This window comes from Ovis canadensis, chromosome 5, assembly GCF_042477335.2.
Source record: "Ovis canadensis isolate MfBH-ARS-UI-01 breed Bighorn chromosome 5, ARS-UI_OviCan_v2, whole genome shotgun sequence".
Lineage (NCBI taxonomy): Eukaryota > Metazoa > Chordata > Mammalia > Artiodactyla > Bovidae > Ovis > Ovis canadensis.
This window is the reverse complement of record NC_091249.1, coordinates 75,840,232-75,861,789: the sequence shown is the minus strand read 5'-3', so window position 1 is coordinate 75,861,789 and position 21,558 is coordinate 75,840,232. Positions and strand designations below refer to the sequence as shown.

The window sequence follows — 21,558 nt, the reverse complement described above, 5'->3', positions numbered from 1 at the left end:
ATGTCAACCCCCGCCAGTATTCTTGCCTGGAGAATCCCATGGACAGAAGAGCCTGGCAGGCTGTGGTCCAAAGTATGGCAAAGAATCAAACCCGACTGCAATGACTTAGCACAAATAACTTATTTAACCTCTATAAATCTCAGTTTCCTCATAAGTAAAGTGGGGGTAATTAATCCAACCCAAAGGATTATTACTGAACTGACTGACTGAAAGGATAAGATTCAGGATTCACTACTATAAATAAAGCTCTTTGTGTAAGGCCTGGTCCTTTATAACCACTCAATAAGGGCTGTTATATTTTTATTATTTATATTCTGCTCAGTCACCCAGTACAACCTTGGACATACAGTAGGCACTTCATAATTATTTTAGATAAATAAGAAAATAAGTGAAGTAATAAACTAATGCCATCTCAAATGAGATGATAATGATCTCAAAGCACTTAGAGAATGCAAAAAGTTGACTAAGAAAGGAATTTATTCCTACAGCATCTTTAAGCATCATGACCTTTTACCACTCAAACCTAAAGTTGATAAAGGAAGGTGGTATTTCAAAGATGGGTGAACTGAGACAGAGAAAAATAAAATGAAAGACAAGTTGACTACAGAGAAATTCTGAGTAACAATTTAATAAATAGTCAAGAAGGATTTATTCACTCCCTTCCTGTCTGTTGGGTCTGGCCAAATAGTCAAGCAGAAGATGCCCCAGACCCTGGTCACGTTAGGGCTCTGCCATCTGAGATGCTGAGAGGAGATCTTAACCTTTCAGTTGATCCTCAGTGTCATCAGCTGTACATGGAGATGCTGTCATGCAGGTGGCAGGAAGATCAAATGAACTGGAAGTGCCAAGTCTACCGAAAGTGTTATTTGTGTGAAAGTGATCATCATATTCTTCTCAACCCATAATTTCCAATTCTCAGAGCTCCATGAATTCTCACTCACAGTTCCAAAGAGTCATACAAACATTTCTGTTATAAACCAGAGCAGCACCTCAGAGGGACTCTGGAAATCTCTATCCCTTGGGATAGTCAGGAAAATAGTGTGGGCTTCAGAGACCAACTGAGTACTGACTGTAAGTGGGGTCTGCCACTTATAAGCTATATGACCTCTGCTAAATTTCAGAAAGTGCAAGCATCAGTTTCCCCATCTAAAAAATGGAGGTAATGCTGTCATCATCATAGGATTGAAAGTACCCAGCACATAGTAAGTACTCAGTGAATGGTAGCTATTACTATCATTAGCTAATAACACATCTTTCTGTTTTTATCATATTACTATTTCTCAATATTCATACTCCCAGACCTTTGCCACATCAAATGACCATTCCCTGCTGATCAATGCAGTCTTTTTTTCCCGAAACTTTTTGTCTAGAATCCCTGAGCTGCATTCTCTACAAAGACATACTTTTCCAGTGGGATTTATCTGATTAAAAAGAAAACTGCATTGAAGGTAATGAGAGCCATTTGCTCTCCTGTCCAACTCGTGGGATGCATGCTAATTACACAGGGCCTGCTAAGAGCTTTGACTCAAGGAGAGTAACCCCCATAGGCCTGTTCAGCAATCAAGCCTCTGAAGAATAGCCCCTCACCCGAATTCCTAACATTGTGACTCATCTAGGGGGTTACTTGAAGCTAACAGGCTTAAGCCAAGAATTCTCTGTGGAACCAGACCACTGAATGACACTAAAGATCAGAGGCACAGGAAAACTTCCTTAAGTGAGATACACAGGGACAGTCAGGGTAAAGTGAGACAGTGGTTGTGGAATTATAGTCAATGACCTAGGAGGGGGAAATGAAAGGCATAGGTTTGACCTAGGACATTGATCTCAGTCATTCTATAGGATGGCTATACATACTCCTGAAAGAAAAAGGGATGGCTTCTCCTTTTATTTTCCTGCCTTGGATTTTCCCAGAGGACATCAGATATTTTCCCCCAGAGACCGACTAAAGATATCAGGGCCAGAATTCAGGGCTTTTTGACTCCAGTCAAATCACATCATTGATGCTAAGTACCTGCACAGCTACATTCTGCTTCCTCTGAAGTACCAGGTGTATACAAGCCATTTAACAAATACCTCTTGAGCCCTGACCAGGTGCCAGGCTTTGTACTTCATGAAAACCATATGGAAGAAGTTTGTCAAAGTCATGTTTTTGGGGTCTTGTCTACATAACAACTGTCCCAATTTGGGGAAAAGGAAGGTTGGAGACATGGTGTTGAGCTTGAGCCAGAAAACACCAAGGACTGCCATGATTCTGGTCCTGAAACAAGCACATGAGGTAAGAAGAAGGGGGGTGAGAAGAAAGAAAACATTGGCACGGTTTAAGCAAATGCAGTGTGGTATGCCAGAGTTAGACAATCAAGCCACAAGCTCCTTAAGCCTTAATTTTCTTACTTTAAAATGGGGGCAGACATCCCTGCCTCTCAGGTTGTTTAAAGGATAAATTGTGACAAAATATTTAATGTTAGGGGATTTTTTGCCACCAAACAAGAAAAACTAAAATGAAGCTTTCTGAAAATGAAATGAGATGCTGTGAGAAGCAGACATCCGTCTTTAGGTGACCACGCTTGATTATCTACAGGAAACGCTACCTTTGATCAACTGGGTTTGAGGACCTAGGATGCTCTAGGAGGACGAGGACTGGGGTAAAGCAAGTGAGGGCACAAACTTTAAGGAGGCGCTAACTTTCAGGGCTCTGCACGTGCAGGGTTGGTACCTACACAGCCCTCAGAGTAAGCGCCTCTTTGAATTTTGCCAGGCGCCTCATTCTTCTCACCCTACGTCATGAGGATACTTAAATAAAAGCAACAGAAGAATTAGTGGAGGGAAAGCTATCTCGAAGAACAGACTGGAAACAATGATAAGGAATGTGAGACATCTCGAGAGAATCAGACTTCCCTAAGGGCAGGGGAAGAACCAGATGGAATCTCAAGGTTCTGTTCAGCTCCAAGGATCCAAGGTTTTTCTCTCTTTTTTTTTTTAAATCTTTGGCTGCACCCCTGAAGCACATGAGACCTTAGTTTCCTGACCAGTGATAGAACCCCCATCCCTTGCATTGGAAGGCAGAGTCTCAACCACTGGACCACTGGGCACGCCCCCAAGATTTCATCTCACTGCAGACAAGAACCCTGTTCAAACACTTGCGCTTCTTATCCAGATAATGGTTCCTTATAAGAGGCAGATCTAACTGTAGAAGGTAAGACAGGAAAGGGAAGGGATTCTTGCTCCATAAGACCTGGAGAAGCGGGCTCAGGGCATGCCAGCTGCGCCATTCTGCTCCCTAAGGGGTGCTTAGCAAATCATGAAGTGAAACTAATAAAATGTCAGGCACTCCAGGCCAACCTAAGCCCCTTACTGCAATCAAATAAAATTGGAATTGCACAGCTGGCCAAAGCAAGCCAGCTGTTGACCTGAGGGTGCAACCCAGGCAAAGCTGACAGTGACCCGCAAGGCTCATACTGTGCAACAACCCGCAGCCCCTGGTGTCAGAGTCACAGACAGGAAACCGGCTCAGCCCGCAAGGTCAGAGAGTGCCAGCCTTACTCAGCCTCATCCCTTCCTAGGACCTAGGATACCTACCCCTCACACCATCCCTCCATTCCTTTCTAAGGACAGCCCCACAGGCAGAAGAAAGCTTTCTCCCCAAAACTATACAACACGGACATCGACAAATGTCAGGTCTTCCCAAAGGTGTACAGAGGCAAAAGTTCACAAAATTCAGAAAAATTCTGATTTCTGTTCCCATCTGCCTCCAAATACTGCCTTCCTCCTCTGAACCACCAGAGCACTCCAATTATGCTCCTTAGGCTGAGGGCAACCTCTTATAGTTGCTTATGTGTACCTACTCTAGTCTATCTGCTGAACTGTAAACAATAAGAGGGCAAAAGCTATTCATCGACGAATGATCATTGGAAATTCCCTGGCAGTCCAGTAGTTAGGGCTCTGTGCTTTCATGGCTGAGGGCTGGGTTCAATCCCTGGTCAGGGAACTAAAATCCCACAAGCTGTGCGGTGTGGACAAGAGAAAAAAAGAAAAGATCATTGATTGCTACTACCTGTCAGACACTGTAGACAAACACAAACTCAGTCCACACAAAAGGCTTCTTCTGTAGACAGCAATACATTTATCCTCCTCTCCTCCACAGTACCTTATTCATGTAGTAGGTGCTTAATAAATTAGAAGGATCAGAGGACTGTAGGGCAAGAGGACAAGCCCCCACTCAGCAATCTAGTCCCTTGACAGAGACTGATAATCCACCCTGTTCCCCTTTCCTGCTGGGTCAGGATCCAGACCCATCTTCCAAGCAGCTACTCCAAGTAAAGTGTTTACCATGCCTGATCTAATCCAAAACTTCCATTTCCCAGATGAAGAAACTGGGGACCATCTAAGAAAAAGAATTAGACCAAGAGAAATTTAGACACAGAGCCAAAACTATATCTCAGTTTCCCAGCCCCACCTTCATATTTCTCCCTCTATTCCACAATGATTTTTATAATTGTGTACGAAGGAAAGGGAAAAAGTAGAAACAGTGTCAGATTTCATTTTCTTGGGCTCCAAAATCAATGCAGGTGGTGACTGCAGCCACAAAATAAAAAGATGCTTACTCCTTGGAAGAACAGCTATGACAAACCTAGACAGTGTATTGAAAAGTGGAGACATCACTTTGTTGACAAAGGTCCATATAGTCAAAACTACAGTTTTTCCAGTAGTCATGTATGGATGTGAGAGTTGGACCATAAAGAAGGTTGAGTGCCGAAGAATTGATGCTTTTGAACTGTGGAGATGGAGAAGACTCTTGAGAGTCCCTTGGACAGCAAGGAGATCAAACTAGTCAATCCTAAAGGAAATCAACCCTGAATATCCATTGGAAGGATGAAGTTGACGCTCCAATACTTTGGACACCTGATGTGAAGAGCTGACTCATTGGAAAAGACCCTGATGCTGGGAAAGATTGAGAGGGCAAGAGGAGAAGGGGACGACAGAGAATGAGATGGTTGGATGGTATCACTGACTCAATGGACATGAGTTTGAGCAAACTCTGGGAGACAGTGAAAAACAGGAAGTCTGGCGTGCTGCAATTCATGGGGTTGCGAAAAGTCGGACATGACTTAGTGACTGAACAAAAGCAACAACATGAATTAAATGCTTGTGGAAACATGGACAGACCTTCCGTCAACACCTGACTAGTTGACTTGGCACTTTCTACAAGGAATAAACACCAGTTCATTAGATTACCTCCCTGCCAAGGCAAAGGGGATGTCCTGCCCCAAGTCAGAGGACACATCTGCCTGGAAACCAAGTTGGACACCCACCATTTGGAGGGGTCTTTTGGAGAGTGCATTTCCCAAGCTTGGCCAGGCTACAATTCAACTTAACCAGCCAATAGCTGAGAAATCAAGATAGATTATTTGTACTAATAAGGCACTGAGGAGGGACAATCTTCCTTAACTTCCAGACCCACCACAAGGACACAGAACAGGGGGTACAAGCCTGGCTACTTCCAACCTTGAAGACTCAGTGCTCCATTCTCAATTCTTCATCCTTTCTCTTTTTCTCCCACTCTCTCTCTCTCCCCGCTTCATTTCCCTCCTTCACTCCCGCACGTGCTCACTAAACTTCTCTTTAATTCTCCAAGTGCTCTCTCACCTCTATACTTTACACATACTGTTCCTTCGACCCAAAACACTCTCCTGCTCTGTTTCTTCCAGGTCAATTCCATACTCAACCTTCATGTTTTACTGTACAAAACACTATCTCCACAAAGCCTCTTGGAAGCCACCTCCTCCCACCAGGTGCAGTTGGGTACACATCCTCTGTGCTCACTGACTTCCTTGTTTATAGCACTGGCCACGCCTCAGACACCTCCACTTTCCTCTTCCTCTCTCTCCCACCCCCACTTCTCTTCTCACTCTGCGTCTCCAGCTTCCTCCTCCGGCTCCCTGCATCCCTCCCTTGGCTGTCCTCAGCCTCTGAATCATTCTTCTTCCCCTCAATTTGCCCTTCCTCCCTTTTCCCCCAATCCCTGACCTCCTGATTTTCCTGCCCATGATGAACTCAGGACATGGACTCTGTTGGCGTCAAGATGGAGGGACCCTCCCACTGCTACCCCCACCCACCGTGGTCCTTGCGCATGTGGTACCCTGAAGGGTCTAATTGAAACAGTTTCTCCCCAGGCTAACTGCCAAGCCCAACTCATTTGAAATTCAGACTGACAACTGCACATTGATTCCCTATTTCCAATTGATGCTGCAACTAGGGAATGAGAATCTGAGCATTGATCTGGCCAGGCTTCCAACAAATCCCGGAGAAATGAGCTGTTCCACTGAAGAAAAATGAGGGGACTGAATGGGAAGGCAGCAAGACAAACACACTCATACTCCCCTGAGGGGTCCAGATAAATTCAGGTCCCAAGACCAGATGTGTAAAGAAGAAAAGTTTAAAAAGAGGGAATATTATAGATTACTAAAATGATGGTTTAGAACCAGAAGGACTCTTAGAGATTATTCTAATCCCCTCATTTTATAGCTTGGGAAACTGAAAGCTCACAAGGGAAGAGATTCGTCAAAGGTCAGAAAGCCCCCTCTTTACTCCGTCACCCTCCCTCCAATGCCGCTGTAGAACAGACTCCTGGACTTTTGCTTAATCTCTGTCATTAGGAGTCATAACTGAGGTTCTTTAAGTACCAAAGCCTCCTAATGCAACAAATGCCCTGAGAGGCACTCGACAGTTCAAGGCTCGGTCCAGTTACTGCAGCCATCGCCATAAGCCTTCGCAACGAGGGACAGAACCCTTGGTCCCAGGAGACCTTACGGACATTCTGAAAATGACTATTAATCAAATCTGTCTAAATCAAGCCTGATTCACCACATTACATCTCAATAATCCCTGAAACAATTTGCATCATTTACAAATACTTTCATAGGGTCAGCAAATCCTAACAATCAAGTATTTCATTTCTCGGACTCACTCTCAGCCTCTGCGTCCAGTCCCTCACTGTCTATAAGCAAAGGCTTAAGCTCACCAGAGGCAGTGGCTGCAAACGTGCATGAAGGGCCCCTGGATACCTATTTTCTCCGCACAGAGGCGCAAAGCACAGATCTACTTAAGGGGGCCCTAGAAATAATTCTGCGCAAAATATGCTGTCTAAATGTAGCCAGAAATGTACAATGATCATCAAGTGAAAAGGCATGGCTATTTGACATTCAAATGGAAGGTTTATCAGAAAAAGAATTAGAGAAATTTTGGACGAGGGCAGTAAGGAATGGGAGACGATTTTAGGCGGTTCAAAACATAATAATAATGTACAGTCATCATTTCAGTCATTTGCATTATCCCAGGAAGAAAGTCTCCATTGGGTGTTACCGTGTCTCTAACAGCTTTCCAGCACTTGCTGATCTTCTTTTGGAACTGAAGTCAGGCCTCGGGTTTGGGATGTCAGCCAGCAACAGAATTTAACTAGGAGTTTAAACTCTTCTCTTTCTGTTTCCATTGTATTCACTGCTATGGTTGTCCTCTGTTACGGCAAGTAATACTGGTTTTTCATTTGTGAAGAGTGAAATATAAAGTTACTTTTCTTTTTAAAGAAGTAAGATAATTCCAGGAGAACTTTTTTCCCTAAATAACAAATATTTAAAACATTTTTAAATAAGTAGAAATATTTCAACATCTGACATTACTGTGACAAAACTACGAATTTTCAAGATGATTAAAAATATACACAGAAAACAAGATAAGACCTTTAAAACGTACATGTCAATGCAATGAAAACTTTAAAGTGACTAATAGTAGAAATGATTTAAAAAAAAAAAAAACTCGGAAAAAATTGGCAATGTTCCAAGAAACCATGATACATGGGAGGGACTAAAGAATCTCAAAATTTCCAAGAATTCTACTGTGAGTCACCTGACAAAACAGAGAATCATTTGCTAAGTCACACTACTTCTTCCCCAGTTTCAAGTGTGGTAAATTCAGAGTATGTACAGGGATTGCCAGGGGTCAGACACAGGTTTGGATTTTCTTGGCTGTAACAATACAACAGAGCTTCAAAACAAGTAGTAAAACTACCTACTATCATGATTTATATTCTTCGTAGTTTACAAAAGTTTTTCCTATACATCGTAGCATTTGGAAGAAGCAGGGCTTGAAAATGTGAGTTCTAATCTTTTCCCTTATTCAAGTACTGTGTGTTGTGAGGCCAGTTAATTTCTCAGAGTCTCGATTCCCACCAGTTCAGTTCACCATACAAGGATTGTTGGCAAGTCAATGGCCAGGTGACCAGACTAAGCGCCTTGCTGCAGACATGTGAGCTAGGATAATCAGAAGATGCTTCAACTTGGGGAGGATTCAGATATTAAATGGCATATTTTGCTAACAGCAAATGGTAGGGAATATTTGGGGGCAAATTCATTTTCTCACTGTACTGCCTAATAGGAAGAGAAGTCTTATGCTATAGTAACTGCTAGGAGAGAGGCCCACGTTCCCAAACCTTATTATCTGAGGGGGGGGCGGGGGCTGAGAGAGAATAGGAGCTTATGAAAGCTTCATAACTGCCACTCCTGGAGCGGTTCCAGAAGTGAATCATAGCAGCGATGAAGTCATAAATCACTGGTTACATGCCCGTGGTCCCCTTTGCCACACCAGAGTCACACAGAAGCCATGGGTCTGGTGCTGAATGGAGAAAAGGCTGGGACTGTGGTAAAGTATGGCCACGGAAGGTGTTTGGCAGGACTTCCAAGTCATGCAGGGGCTACAGTACAGCTGAAGGCAGCAGAGAGACCAGGAGAAACTCCAGACTGACTGTCAGCTTCCACATGCACAGACACACAGACACACAGACACAGACACACAGACACACACACAGACACACACACAGACACACACAGACACACACAGAGACACACACAGAGACACACACACACAGACACACATACACACAGACACACACACACACACACACACGGTAATGGAAAAGCAAGACCGTAGATGGAGTGCCGGCTATGAACCAAGAACCACCTTTGACGTTTCTTACCTGGGCTACCTCAGTGACTCCTTGTGCAGCACTTCTTTTGATGTATCAGGCAACTGCAGTTCAGAGAAGTTAGGTCATGTTCCCATGGTCACACAGCCAGTAAATGACTGAGACAGGATTGATTCCAAATCATCTGTTCTTTTCACTCTTTATGAACCATTCTCTATTACATGTGACAGTACATTTCAGTAACACACACATATAATATATATACCACACACGTATAGCCACAAAGGCATTTGACATTTTCACACCCTGTACCCCATGTCTACATACATGCCATGAAAGTGAAAGTTAAGTCACTCAGTCGTGTCCGACTCTGCGACCCCGTGGACTATAGCCCACCAGGCTCCTCTATCCATGGGATTCTCCAGGCAAGAATACTGGAGTGGGTTGCTATATGTACACACAAAAACACCCATACTAAATATCACTCTTAACAACACATTTTGACAGGAACACAGGTCTTCATGTTTTTGCATATCCAAATCTATGTAACACAGTTCAGTTCAGTTGCTCAGTCGTGTCTGACTCTTTGCGACTCCATAGACTGCAGCATGCCAGGCCTCCCTGTCCATCACCAACTCCCAGAATTTACTCAAACTTGTGTCCATTGAGTCAGTGATGCCATCCAACCATCTCACCCTCTGTCGTTCCCTTCTCCTCCCTCCTTCAATCTTTCCCAGCATCAGGGTCTTTCCCAGAGAGTCGGTTCTTCACACCAGGTGGCCAAAGTATTGGAGTTTCAGCTTCAACATCAGTCCTTCCAATGAATATACAGGACTGATCTCCTTTAGGGTGGACTGGTTTGATCTCCTTGCAGTTCAAGGGACTCTCAAGAGTCTTCTCCAACACTACAGTTCAAAAGCATCAATTCTTCGGTGCTCAGCCTTCTTCACAGTCCAACTCTCACATCCATACATGACCATTGGAAAACCATAGCCTTGACTAGATGGACTTTGTTGGCAAAGTAATGTCTCTGCTTTTCAATGTGCTATCTAGGTTGATCATAACTTTCCTTCCAAGGAGTAAGCATCTTTTAATTTCATGGCTACAGTCACTATCTGCAGTGATTTTGGAGCCCGAAAAGATAAAGTCTGACACTGTTTCCACTGTTTCCCCATCTATTTCCCATGAAGTGATGGGACCAGATGCCATGATCTTCGTTTTCTAAAAGTTGAGCTTTAAGCCAACTTTTTCACTCTCCTCTTTCACTTTCATCAAGAGGCTTTTGAGTTCCTCTTCACTTTCTGCCATAAGGGTGGTGTCATCTGTATATCTGAGGTTATTCATATTTCTCCTGGCAATCTTGATCCCATCTTGTGCTTCTTCCAGCCCAGCGTTTCTCATGATGTACTCTGCATATAAGTTAAATAAGCAGGGTGACAATATACAGCTTTGACATACTCCTTTTCCTATTTGGAACCAGTCTGTTGTTCCATGTCCAGTTCTAACTGTTGCTTCCTGACCTGCATATAGGTTTCTCAAGAGGCAGGTCAAGTGGTCTGGTATTCCCATCTCTTGAAGAATTTTCCACAGTTTATTGTGATCCACATAGTCAAAGGCTTTGGCATAGTCAATAAGGCAGAAATAGATGTTTTTCTGGAACTCTCTTGCTTTTTCCATGATCCAGCGGATGTTGGCAATTTGATCTCTGGTTCCTCTGCCTTTTCTAAAACCAGCTTGAACATCAGGGAGTTCATGGTTCACGTATTATTGAAGCCTGGCTTGGAGAATTTTGAGCATTGCTTTAGTAGCATGTCAGATGAGTGCAATTGTGCGGTAGTTTGAACATTCTTTGGCATTGCCTTTCTTTGGGATTGGAATGAAAACTGACCTTTTCCAGTCCTGTGGCCACTGCTGGGTTTTCCAAATTTGCTGACATATTGAGTACAGCACTTTCACAGCATCATCTTTCAGGATTTGAAATAGCTCAACTGGAATTCCATCACCTCTGTTAGCTTTGTTCATAGCGATGCTTTCTAAGGCCCACTTAATTTCACATTACAGGCTGTCTGTCTCTAGGTGAGTGATCACACTATTGTGGTTATCTGGGTCATGAAGATCTTTTTTGTATAGTTCTTCTGTGTATTCTTGCCACCTCTTCTTAATATTTTTTCTTCTGTTAGGTCCATAGCATTTCTATCCTTTATTGAGCCCATCTATGCATGAAAAGTTCCCTTGGTATCTCTAATTTTCTTGAAGAGATCTCCAGTCTTTCCTGTTCTATTGTTTTCCTCTATTTCTTTGCATTGATCACTGAGGAAGGCTTTCTCATCTCTCCTTGCTATTCTTTGGAACTCTGCATTCAAATGGATATATCTTTCCTTTTCTCCTTTGCTTTTCGCCTCTCTTCTTTTCACAGCTATTTGTAAGTCCTCCCCAGACAGCCATTTTGCTTTTTTGCATTTCTTTTCCATGGGGATGGTTGATCCCTGTCTCCTGTACAGTGTCACGAACCTCTGTCCATAGTTCATCAGGCACTCTGTCTATCAGATCTAGTCCCTTAAATCTATTTCTCACTTCCACTGTATAATCATAAGGGATTTGACTTAGAACATACTTGAATGGTCTAGTGGTTTTCCCTACTTTCTTCAATTTAAATCTGAATTTGGTAATAAGGAGTTCATGATCTGAGCCACAGTCAGCTCCTGGTCTTGTTTTTGCCGATTGTATAGAGCTTCTCCATCTTTGGCTGCAAAGAATATAATCAATCTGATTTCAGTGTTGACCATCTGGTGATGTCCATGTGTAGAGTCTTCTCTTGTGTTGTTGGAAGAGAGTGTTTGTTATGACCAGTGCATTTTCTTGCCAAAACTCTATTAGTCTTTGCCCTGCTTCATTCCGTATTCCAAGGCCAAATTTGCCTGTTACTCCAGGTGTTTCTCAACTTCCTACTTTTGCATTCCAGTCCCCTATAATGAACAGGACATCTTTTGGGGGTGTTAGTTCTAAAAGGTCTTGTACATCTTCATAGAAATGTTCAAGTTCAGCTTCTTCAGTGTTACTGGTTGGGGCATTGACTTGGATTACTGTGACATTGAATGGTTTGTCTTGGAAACGAACAGGGATCATTCTGTCATTTTTGAGACTGCATCCAAGTACTGCATTTCGAACTCTTTTGTTGACCATGATGGCTACTCCATTGCTTCTAAGGGATTCCTGCCCGCAGTAGTAAATATAATGGTCATCTGAGTTAAATTGACCCATTCCAGTCCATTTTAGTTCGCTGATTCCTAGAATGTCGACATTCACTCATGCCATCTCCTGCCATCTTGCATCTCCTACTCAGCCATAAAAAGGAAAGCATCTGAATCTGTTCTAATGAGGTAGAAGAAGCTAGAGCCTATTAAATGGAAAGAAGTAAGTCAGAAAGAGAAATGTAAATATCGTATACTGACCCATATATATGGAATCTAAAGAGATGGCACTGATGAATTTATTTTCAGGGCAGCAATGGAGAATCAGACATAGAGAACAGACTTATGTACATGGCAGGGGGAGAGGAAGGAGAAGGGGAGATGTATGGAGAGAGTAACATGGAAATTTACAATACTATATATAAAATAGATAGACAATGGGAATTTGCTGTGTAATTCAGGGAACTCAAACAGGGGCTCTGTGACAGGCTGAATAGTGGGATGGGGAGGGAGATGGGAGGGAAGTCCGGGAGGGAGGGCACATGGGTGTACCTATGGCTGATTCTTGCTGATGTATGACAGAAAACCACAAAATTCTGTAAAACAATTATTTCTTCAATTAAGAAATTTTTTAAAAAGAGCCCTTTAGGATATGAATAAGGAATCTTCAGATTACTAAGCATGAGTGCAACCATCCTAGAAAATTTTCTGAAACTTCAAAGGAATACCTGATTATTTTCACTAGTTTTCATTAGTGAGTATAATAGTCTACTTATTTTAAAATTGCTAATCCATACATGAATATTTCTGAATACTTCCTACTAACCAAGATATGTGACTAATTAATTAAAATATTATTTCATGCATTCAGCAATTATTGAGCACCAAGTATGTGTGAGACACACCATGGTAGACACAGTAGAAGATTAAATAAGCAAACAATCAAGGCAACCCACCACAACTGCTAGTCTCGGAACACAAACACAAGTAACTCCCAACAAGACAGCACCGTCATGACACCTGCATGACTGGAAAGGCCCCAGTGAGTGAGGGGACGTGGCAGGAGAAGGGACACAGAGACAAGACAGTCCTGAAGCATCTGGTCCTAGAGAACGGGAAGACGTTGGTGCCACCAGGGCAACTTTGGGAAGGAAGCTGCAGCATCTGGTTTGGAATGAACTTGAGGCATGGCTTGGCAGGCCATCCAGATGGACATGCGCCCAGGTGTCTGCAAATGAAGAAAGGGGGCCTGTGGGAAAAGACAGGGTGGAGACAGGGCTATGGGGGCCGTCCATTAGAGGGGGTCACTTAGACAGCGACAACTCTGACACCAGAAAAGGACAGAAGAGGCAGCGCAAGTCCTTGGGGAACACCACGTCCTACTTGGCCAGGTAACAGAAGCTCTCATTTTTTTGCGACACACACATGCATCTCTACACATGCACCTCCTCCAGCATACAAACCCCAGAGCACACACAGTGGGGCAGCACCAGCTTCCAGCTATCTCCTGGATATAATCATTTCAGGTCAGGGAAGCTCAGTCACCCAAAGCAACAGAAATAATTGATAGTCAACCCTTCAGCTTCCAATCCTGACTGTTCTAGAAATGTGCATGCCTCAGAGTGTATGGCAGGGGAAGAGCCCCTGTTCTTAGACCTCGGTCATTTGTACTATGTACTATGGTACAAAGCAACACCTAAAACGACTTTGTTGTGGGGGCAGGGTGACAGAAACCATGTGAAGCATCCCCAATTCGATTTCAAATCCCCCAATTCTGGCTACATCCAGGCAAATGACCACTGATTTACATGGAACCTACATCTCCTTCACTAGCTGTGTCTGTTTTTTGAAAGTATTTTGAAACTTTTTTGAGAGTGTTTTTGAGAAAGCATTTTTGAAAGTGTTTGAGAGAGTCCCATAAGTATAAGCATCTAAGTTTGTCAAAGGTTCTGAGAAGACCCAAGGTAAAGACGCCTGGTTCCATTTGTGTTCCCAAATGCATTTGACTTGGGCATGTTCTTTAAAAAAAAATTAGTAGCTCATTCTGAAGAAAAACTCTGGGGAAAGACTGGACTGTCATCGTTTAATCACTCCAGTCGTGCCTGCCTCTTTTACAGCCCCGTGGACTGCAACCTGCCAGGCTCCTCTGTCCATGGGATTTCCCAGGCAAGAATACTGGAGTGGGTGGCCATTTCCTCCTCCAGGGGATATTCCTAACCCAGGGACCAAACCCATGTCTCCTGCATTGGCAGGAGGATTCTCTACCACCGAGCAGCTAGGGAAGCCCAAAAAGGCTGGACTACTTGATCTCTAAGATTTTTTTATGGCTGCACTGAACCTCTGGAAGTACAGGCACCCAAAACACAGGGCCAGGCCTCATTGGGAAGTTAACCCTTCAGTCTCCTCTCCCAGGGAAACCAGCAGTCAAGGGTGATTGCCCAAAATCTTAGAGATGCAGCCTCAAAAGAATCAGCAGTTTCTTAGCATCAATCAGACACTCTCTGCTGCCTGCCAGGATCCTACACAGGCTGATACCTGGGCTGGGTAAACAAGGTAGCCTGGGCCTTACCTCATTAAGGACCCATATTATCTACTTCTCCAATGGTTCTTAGAGCTGGGCTGAGCAAGGCTGGGATCTGATCTCAGTGTGAGAAAAGCCCTCATTAACCATCTGCCTCCTCTCTCCTTTCTTAGTCTTGCTGCTTCCAAGGAGGCTGAAGCTGCTCGGTCTGCTTCCAAGCCCATGTCGCCGTCTGATTTCCTGGATAAACTCATGGGGAGGACCTCTGGATATGACGCCAGGATCAGGCCCAATTTCAAAGGTAGATAAACTTGCCTTTCAGAGCCCCAGGTATCTGCTTTCCCAGATTGTGGCAGCAAGCCCACTGAATTGTATGCAGATGGTAAATAACCGGTATGAATTCCATGACTCTTTCCTCTACCCTCAAGACAGATACTATTAGCCAATTCCCCAAGGCCAAACAAAGCCTCGGAAAGTACAACTCAACAGGATCTCTGGTTGCCTGTGTCAGTATGGGAACTAAACCCACTTGCTAGCTTTACTAATGGACAAGCAATGAACGAAGAATGTAGAGAAATGGGTTCAGGTTTTGCTTCGGGTACAAACTTACCCTCTGAGCTTAGATAAGCCTCTTCCTTTCTCTGGGTTTCAGTCTCCTGGCCTGGGCAGGGATGGAGTGGGCTATCTCTGTGGTTTTTATACTGTGCCTCATGGAGTCCTGGGACTTCTTCCCTGTGTCCCAAAAGAGAGAAACAGAGGACAAGATGAGCGAGTCCCCCGCCTTGCTTCTCCCCCAAGCAGCTGTACTTTTATTTGTCTTAGATGAGAAGCTTCTAACTACAGTTCACCCACTGAAAGCTTCCCCTGGAATAACAAATAATTTTGGAACTCTCTCGCCTAATAAGGGCCACAATTTCGAATGCCTAGTAAGATAATAGGGAGTGCTAGAGATATGGAAAAATAGCGGTGCAGGCCCCTGGAAAGCAGGCAGCCTTTCCATCCCCCTAGTTCCTGGTCACCCAACAGGACTGTGGGTCTTGTGCTGCCAGACCGTCCAAAAGTCCAAGGAAAGCCACAAATCAAGATTTATGAGAAACTTCCTGAAACCTAACACATGTAAATACAAACAAAACATGTTTGGGAGCCAGATATGCCCTATGGGTAGCCCATTTATTAACCACAAATGAAGTGATCTGAGAAGCTTCTTCTGGCTCACAGTCCTCTGAGCTCTTATGTCTCACAAGAGGGGCCAGTTCCTGTCATCCACTGATGCCTCAGGAAACTGTAACCATCTCGAACTTCTGGGCAGGTTTCTGCATGTGCAGACTTGAGGACCTCCTTGGGAGCCTGTGCACCCTGACCTTCCTCCCAGCACCCCTGCAAAAATCTTATTTCAAAGACCCACAGCCAACCCCCTGATCAATCCTTGATGCCGGATGCCCTTCCTTGCTGTTCCATTGGCTCAACTCCAAGACCAAACAAGAGATGTGACAGCTGCTAACAGCTTCCTAGTATCGGCTCCCTCAACCCCCCACCCTCCAAGTCCACTTCTCAGAGTGCTCTGCAAATGGAAAACAGGCTGGGAGGTGCACTGAGGCTTGTTTGGGGGCCCAGTTCCCACACCTATTGATTTCAAGGTGCTCTTGCTCCCCAGCACCTCTCTCCTGAGGCCATTTTCTTCCAGGATTGTTAGCACCACCTTTCTTCCCTCAAAGACAGTGAGTCAGCACACAAGCCCTTCACCAGATTCACAGTGTCAAACACCCAGAAGAGCCCAGCAGGTACGACGCACAACTGAAGTAGGATGAGGGTAAGCAGAACCAGAAAGCACAGGCTCCGCGAAGGGCAGCCAGGTCTCCCTTCCGGCCAGGTAGGAATGCAGGCCCTGGGTGGCGTGCCTTCCCAGGTGAGACTTAAATCGGCGGGGGTTATGTGAAATCTTCCAAGTTGGCAGCTAAACCATATCATTGGGAAACACCACTGGCCAAATCAAACACAGTCAGAGAAAACTGACCACCAGTTTGCATCTGCAGCTTCGCAGTTTTCAGGAATTCCGTCCCCGGAGCCCCCTCATGGGCTCCTTTAGAACTCCAGGCTGAGTAGAAGTGCCTTGGTCTTGTCCATCTGTTGAGCATGGGGGCATCCAAGTTTCATGCGCTAGTTATCCTTTCTGCATATCACTGTACTTGGCACATAGAAGGCCCACAGTAAACCCATCATAAATGAACACATGAGCAAATGACCCTAAAAATATGCTAGAACAATTAAATGACTTACCCAAGTCATGCTGCCAAGACTAGGGACTTTAACCCAGCTAGCTGCTCTGACTCAATTCTGTCTGCTAGTGATTTATTTAGTTGCTTACTCCCTGATTTATTTATTTATTTACTTACTTACATAACAGTGAACATAACCACTGATTCAGGGCCCTTCCCTTCCCCACCCTGAAAATATTATTCCAAACACTCCAAAACATATAGGACAAGACAATCCCTTGGGCCTTTCCCAACCCTGCACTATCTCTACCCCCTATAATCTCCTCTGACTTGGGCTCTGAGCAAAGCGCATCTTCTTGGAAACCCACCCCAGGTGAAGAGGAGCAAGATCTCTACTCTTCCTTGTGGTGAGGGCTGAAACATTGATTGCAGGGTACCTCCTGCTTCTGAGCCCCATGACCCCTTTCACATGTCCCCAAAGCCCCCCACAAACTACAGAGCTCCTGTAAAGTCCAGGCAGAGTAGGTCCCTATGACCCCCAAGACGACAGGAAGGGGCCTGCCTTGTTTCAGGACCCCACAGAGTGATGAATCACTCAACAGTTTCGCCTGAAGATATGGGTGGTGGGGAGAGAGGGCTCTGCAGAACTCAGTGACAGTGAACATCCTAACACTGAAGTAGAGAGCTCGAAAACTGGATTCTAACCCTCCTGCTACTTACCTGATGTCTGTGACCCAGAGTAAATCACTTGACACTTCTGGGCCTCTGTTCCTGCATCTGTGACATGATCCAGGAGAACCAGGCCCTGCCAGCTTTGATATTCTGTATCTTCACTAAGACTCTGTATCACAATGGCTCCCAGGATCGAGGGCATGGCCCAATGCAAACATACACACAAGACCAAAATTAAACTTTAATATTTAATGAAATATATACATTACACTGCTTCCAAAGGCAGCCAGATTGTAATTTTCTTGAGGATAATTTAATTTCAGATTTATTTCAATGAACCACACCTCCCCATGAGGTCCTTTCGGCTGGCGCCCTCTCGCACACATAAATCAGGATCTAATTTATATGGGAGTCACAGCACCAGACACTGGCAGGGCCTGGGTGGGAACTCTGCGCACGTCATTTCAAGGCACAGGCAGTAACTCTTTGGGGCATCTTAATGGTATGAGGCTAGATGAAAAGAGAAACCTGGATCTGAGTCTAAATGAGGGGGGAGGGAAAAAAAACCCTAATGGGCCTTTGTTCTGGTGAAAGTGACCAAGAAGGCAGATTTCTGCTCAGTATAAGGAAAAAATTTTCAGCAGACAGAGCTATTCAACTATGGAAAGTGCTGCTCGAGACGAAATGAGTTCCCCACTGCTAGAGGTGATCAAGTGCTCAGCCCTGAATGAGTAGCTGCTGCTGCTGCTAAGTCATTTCAGTCGTGTCCGACTCTGTGCAGCCCCATAGATGGCAGCCCACCAGGCTCCCCCATCCCTGGGATTCTCCAGGCAAGAATACTGGAGTGGGTTGCCATTTTCTTCTCCAGTGCATGAAAGTGAAAAGTGAAAGTGAAGTCGCTCAGTTGTGTCCGACTCTTCGCGACCCCACCAACTGCAGCCCACCAGGCTCCTTCGTCCATGGGATTTTCCAGGCAAGAGTACCGGAGTGGAGTGCCATCGCCTTCTCCATGAATGAGTAGCAGTGGTTCCTAAACCCAGCTCTGCATGAAGATCATTCAGACCACTCATTAAACAATAAACTCTGGGCCAATCCCTACAGATTTCGGTTAACTGGGTCTGGGGTTGGGCTGAGGAATCTGTAGTTTAACAAGTTCCCCAGGTGATTCTACATCTGTACCTCAGTTTGAGAAACAGTTGGTTAAGTGATCTTTCAGAAACACTCCAGCCCTGCAATCCTATACAGTAACCTTGTAATTCAACTGAGGAGCTTCCTTAAGGGAATTCCAAACCCATGGAGGGGAGAATGACTGCCCAGATCAAGATCTACTCTCCCAAGTTGATGGGGAAATCACATCCCAGAAAAGGGAAGGGGCATGCCTTGGAGAAAAGAGCCAGTGAGAGTTTGGGGCTGTGTCTCAAACACAGGGATCCTGGCAAGCCCTTGGAAGGAAAGCCTGGATCCTCACAGCAGGATTGAGTCCCTTTCTATACCCCCAGGATTTCTGAAAAGAAAAGAATCTTGGCTGAGTTTGGGTGAAATGCTTGGGCTAATTTTTCAAGATGAACAGAGAGGACTGGCTATAAGAAAACTTGGATTCAAGTCCTGGCTCCACCACTTGCTGGGTACAGAAGCCCAGGTAAGCTACTAAAGTTCTCTGTGCTCTACGATGAAGCTGGGAATCTCATCGCTAGAGGGACCTAGCAACGATAATTTTGCCCTGCCTACCTCAGGACCTCATGGGGATCAACTAGAAAGTGGACCTGGAAAAAATTCACAAATGGCATGTTGCCATTTTCAAGTGAAAGATTATAACCTATTATCCAAGTCTGAACCCCCTGCAAAATCAGCTCAAGGTCATCATCACCTTCACAAGGGCTTCCCTAATGCCCCTCTCTTCATAACCTCTCTCACTCCTGGACTCTTACTGTTTATATAACTTTTACCCACAGCCTCACATTCTTTCCTGGTTATTTTATGCTGGCCCTCTTGCCAGCATGAGTGGAAACCTGGTGCTTAAAATCCTGGATCTTGCCACATTATGATCTTGAGCATGCCCCTTCCTTTCTCTGAACCTCTCTCCAAAAGTATAATCATTAAAACCACTAGCTTCAGAATTAGACCAATCTGAACTCAGGCTTGACCATTTACTGGCTGTGTGGCTGTGGACAAATAGTCTCTCTGAGACTGCTTCCACGTCTGTAAAATAATGGGAATAACCGTGTCTTCTCATGGAGCTACTAAGAGGATAGAATGAGATAACATTAGAAACACTCTCAGTGCAACAGAAAACCCTGCTCAGTTAATGGTAACTAACTGTACAAAATGAAGAGACTGGGCTTCAGTTGGACAGAGGTCCTGCTAGCAAAGAGATTCCGAAGGGCAAATAATCCTCCTTTTCTTCCCTACCGTTGCAGTAGGATTCAAAAAGCTTGCTTGGAAAGTATTTACCAAAGACTTATGGACTTCCCTTGAGGTTCCCTCTGGATTCCTCAGCTGGTAATTCCCATCAACGCCCTTTCAGACAATCATTCTTGGTTCAGAAGTTCAAGGCAAGGAACTTGCTGTTTCTTGCAATTCCCAAGATGGCCTCCAAACGTTGTAGCTGTAAATACATTTCGGCCACAAATTAGAAGGCAGCCGGTGGGGTTTGGGGAAGGCATTTCAACCATATGGCAGGATGATGAATCATCCCGTGTTAATGAAAGTACATCTCAGCCGCTGGTGTTCTGTACCTGGTGCTCATCTGGGGGCCTGCGAATCTGGTATAATGATGTGGCTACGAGTCCCTGCTGCCTAAGAGTAGGGTGGAGGACAAGTAAGGGTCTCCTCCACCAGAGGGGATCTATCCCTAAATTCAGCATTTCATGAATGGGTCTCGTCCGGGGGATTTTTTTCATGGGCATGGAGCTAAGCAGGAATCTCTTTTAATTGGCAGGTCCCCCAGTGAATGTCAGCTGCAACATTTTCATCAACAGCTTCGGTTCCATTGCTGAGACAACTATGGTGAGTGAGTCAAAACACAGGCTGCTACTTGCTGCCTGGAAGATATCTCCCTCTGAAATATTTACCCTCTGTACTGGTCTTGCTCAAGGAGGTGGGAAATCTGGTGTTGGGCTTCATGGGATTTGGACATTTTTTACTTCTTGTTCAATGTTTTGAGTGAAGACATATATCTGAAAATAGCCAAGGAGCTAGGGGGCTAGCACATGCTAAACACTCAGGATTACAAAAGCAAAGTTCTATCAAGAGGTGAAAGTTTTAGATTAAAAGAAAATATAAAGACCTGCTTATAAGTTTAAAATTCAGCTTCAGAATAGCAAAAGATGGGTTATACAAGTTGAGATGGGTATACTTGGTTGATTCTATGTTTGTATATATTTAAAAATTGCCACAGTGAAAATTTTAAAATAAATCTGCTATAGTAGAAAAATTCTAGAAGGAAAAATAACCAAAATGTTAATAGCAATTATCCCTGAATCATAGTCTTACGGAGGATTTCATATTCTTCAGTATTTTTATATTTATCTAATTTCTATAAGGAGTAAATCTTATGTTAATAATTATAAATAAATGTAATGCTACTTTAAAATATTTTTCTCAATTCTTGAAAACAAAAAATCAATTGTACTTGTTTTGAAGGGCTCAATAAAGCTTGTGAGAAAATAATTAAAGTGGCCTCAAATCAACTCTTTGAGTAGAGTGAGAAGCAGTCAGTCAATCACCAAGTCCTATAGATGTTACTGCCTTCAAATCCTCTAAACCATCCACCCCTGGATGCCCACCTGCCCCTAGTCTAGCTCAGGCTGCCACAGTGCCTTGCTCACATTATTGCAAAGTGTCCCCAGCTTGCATCTTGTCCCCTCCAATCTATTCCTCCTCACACTGTGGTCTTTCTAAGATACGTACCTAACCACACCGGTCCCCTGCTTTAACACCTCCCCCAGAGCCCCCTCACCTTCAGCATCATGCTTGCAAGGCCCC

The 21,558-nt window shown here is 44.3% G+C and overlaps 1 protein-coding gene across 2 annotated transcripts in view; it reads left to right on the top strand.

Moving 5' to 3' along the window:
* Positions 1-21,558, top strand: part of GLRA1 (glycine receptor alpha 1) — an 86,927-nt gene that overhangs the window by 23,771 nt on the left and 41,598 nt on the right. For both annotated transcript variants that reach the window (XM_069592468.1, XM_069592467.1), the window contains exons 2-3: positions 14,860-14,987; positions 20,513-20,580. In XM_069592468.1, the coding sequence (XP_069448569.1) occupies positions 14,860-14,987; positions 20,513-20,580 (196 nt within the window). The remainder of the gene's footprint in view (positions 1-14,859; positions 14,988-20,512; positions 20,581-21,558) is intronic.